Here is a 2,486-nt window from a genome sequence, read left to right as displayed (position 1 = left end):
CATTGCGTTCGTTGCGTGCAGATTAAGGGCCGGTAATATTATAATAAGATCCTCTTCATACGCCAGAAGGAGAGCGAAAACTGATCGGCTTATTTTTTGACATGCTCTCAGAGAAAGGCTCACCAGAACACAGTTACTGGGTTTCACTTTTCACGGTTACTGTGGTGGTAGAAGCACCGATTATAGCACTGACACACGGAGAAAGTCAGATTTTCATGATATGTCCCCTGTAATATTACAATTAAACTAAAAATATAAACATATAAACCTAATTTGAAATATGAACAAAATCAGTGAAATGTGTTGTTGTTTGTTCAGGGATCTTCTGCGGATCGGCGTGACTTTAGCGGGACACCAGAAGAAGATCCTGTCCAGCGTCCAAACGCTCCAAATCCACAGCGGATCCCTGCGATACTGACACTTCCCAGAATCCCCTGCTTCTGCTCTTACGGACCAGTCCGTCCACGACCCATCGACCAATCACTGTGGAGCGTCACAGAACCAGCCAATCAGAGAGAGTCTCTGGGTCTTATTCTCTTAGTTTGATACGGACTGATGGATTTTTCCCGCTGGTCTCAGGACCGTCTCACTCTCATGAAGAGAGTTACTTCTACAGGACACACGGGACGTTGGAATATGACGTGTCACTGTTGCCGTGCATTATGGGAGTTTAATCGGATCTTCACATTGAAGGTTCATTATAATTATTATTTTTATTATAATGTGAGATTATTTTGTAATTATTTTGTACGTATCAAAACAGCACAAATAATGAACGAATGTTTGTTTAGCCAAAGTACTGTGGGAGCTGTCAATCAAACTGATTGTAAACCGTGTGACCAATCACATTAAAGGCTCATGCTGGCCCCTCCCACCGAGAGCTATTCAAGTCTGTTTTGTTGGTTTTATTGTACGTCCAGCATTATTACAGGCTCTTGAAGACAAACACTGAAGTATTTTGCTGTTGCAATGAAACATCAGTAATAAACAGACCAACAATCTTAAAAAGAGCTTGTATGATTTAAAACATCAGTGTTTAGTTATCATGAACTAAAACTATAGAACATTTAGGCTAATTACTTGAAATTAACATTAACTGAAATAAAAAAGGAAACTTAAGCTTCCAAGGCAACATTTTCATAATAAACTTAATAAATAAATACTGTATGGAAATATAATAAAAACGAATAAAAATAACAATAAAACAACTGAATTACTAAAACTTTAAAATTACAATGAGAACAGAAAATGTGAACTAGAAAGCAAATTTAACCGCCTGGTGCTGCTCGCATATTGGTCTCAAATGACTGAGTGTGTTTGTGTGTGTGTGTTAAGTGAGGCGCGTCAGTCTGTCTCTGTTCACGCAACTAAATTCTTCTTCATTTGATAAGACAAACACAGTTTGTGTGTAATTCAGGATAATCAGATTGTGAAAGGTGTGTGTGTGCGTGTGTGTGTGTGTGTGTGTGTGTGTGTGTGTGTGTGTTTTTGTACGGGTCTGATAAGTGACGTGTGTGTCTTCTAGAGAACTGATTAACAGTTACAGAGACGTTTAGAACTTATGGACAGTTTTTAAAGTCGTGAAGTAGCGACAGATCTTTTCTTCTGTATTGTGTTGAATATCCGAGTGAAACGGATTATTGTAAAAGAAAAAATATAGGGCGGGACTTCTGTGCATCGATTATGGATTAGTATGCATTTAGAAAATAAATAGTGAATTTTCATTTCATGCCGATTTAAAACCCTCTATATGTTGCGGGTCAATTTGAGCCACTTTCGATTTTTAAAATGCTTGAAAATTTTGTTCAATTCTTCATGTCTTCTTGAAATTTTGACATGACATCATGACAGATCTAGTGATGACATGTAGATGTAGAAGAGAAGCGGTCCCAGCACTGAGCCCTGAGGCACTCCAGTAGCTAGATGATAACAGTGATGGGAAAAACATGTTTCTGAATGACAGATCTAGTGATGACATGTAGATGGAGAAGAGAAGTGGTCCCAGCACTGAGCCCTGAGGCACTCCAGTAGCTAGATGATAACAGTGATGGGATAAACATGTTTCTGAATGACAGATCTAGTGATGACATGTAGATGTAGAAGAGAAGCGGTCCCAGCACTGAGCCCTGAGGCACTCCAGTAGCTAGATGATAACAGTGATGGGATAAACATGTTTCTGAATGACAGATCTAGTGATGACATGTAGATGGAGAAGAGAAGCGGTCCCAGCACTGAGCCCTGAGGCACTCCAGTAGCTAGATGATAACAGTGATGGGAAAAACATGTTTCTGAATGACAGATCCTAGTGATGACATGTAGATGGAGAATCGAATAGAATAGAATCGGGCATTTATATAGCGCTTTCATATGTACTACTGTACACCCAAAGCGCTTTACAATCATATCAGGGGATCTCTCCTCAACCACCACCAGTGTGCAGCATCCACTTGGATGATGCGACGGCAGCCACAGTACAACGGCGCCAG

At 40.0% G+C, this 2,486-nt stretch overlaps 1 protein-coding gene across 2 annotated transcripts in view; it reads left to right on the top strand.

The window, feature by feature from the left end:
* Positions 1-1,003, top strand: part of ephb4b (eph receptor B4b) — a 30,621-nt gene extending 29,618 nt beyond the window's left edge. For both annotated transcript variants that reach the window (XM_084098781.1, XM_084098780.1), the window contains exon 17: positions 319-1,003. In XM_084098781.1, the coding sequence (XP_083954907.1) occupies positions 319-418 (100 nt within the window). In that variant the 3' untranslated portion in view covers positions 419-1,003. The remainder of the gene's footprint in view (positions 1-318) is intronic.
* Positions 1,004-2,486: the final 1,483 nt, after the last annotated feature.

Source organism: Abramis brama (genome assembly GCF_963993115.1).
Source record: "Abramis brama genome assembly, chromosome: 22".
Lineage (NCBI taxonomy): Eukaryota > Metazoa > Chordata > Actinopteri > Cypriniformes > Leuciscidae > Abramis > Abramis brama.
The sequence above is the reverse complement of the archived record's forward strand: the minus strand, read 5'-3'. Positions and strand labels throughout refer to the sequence as shown.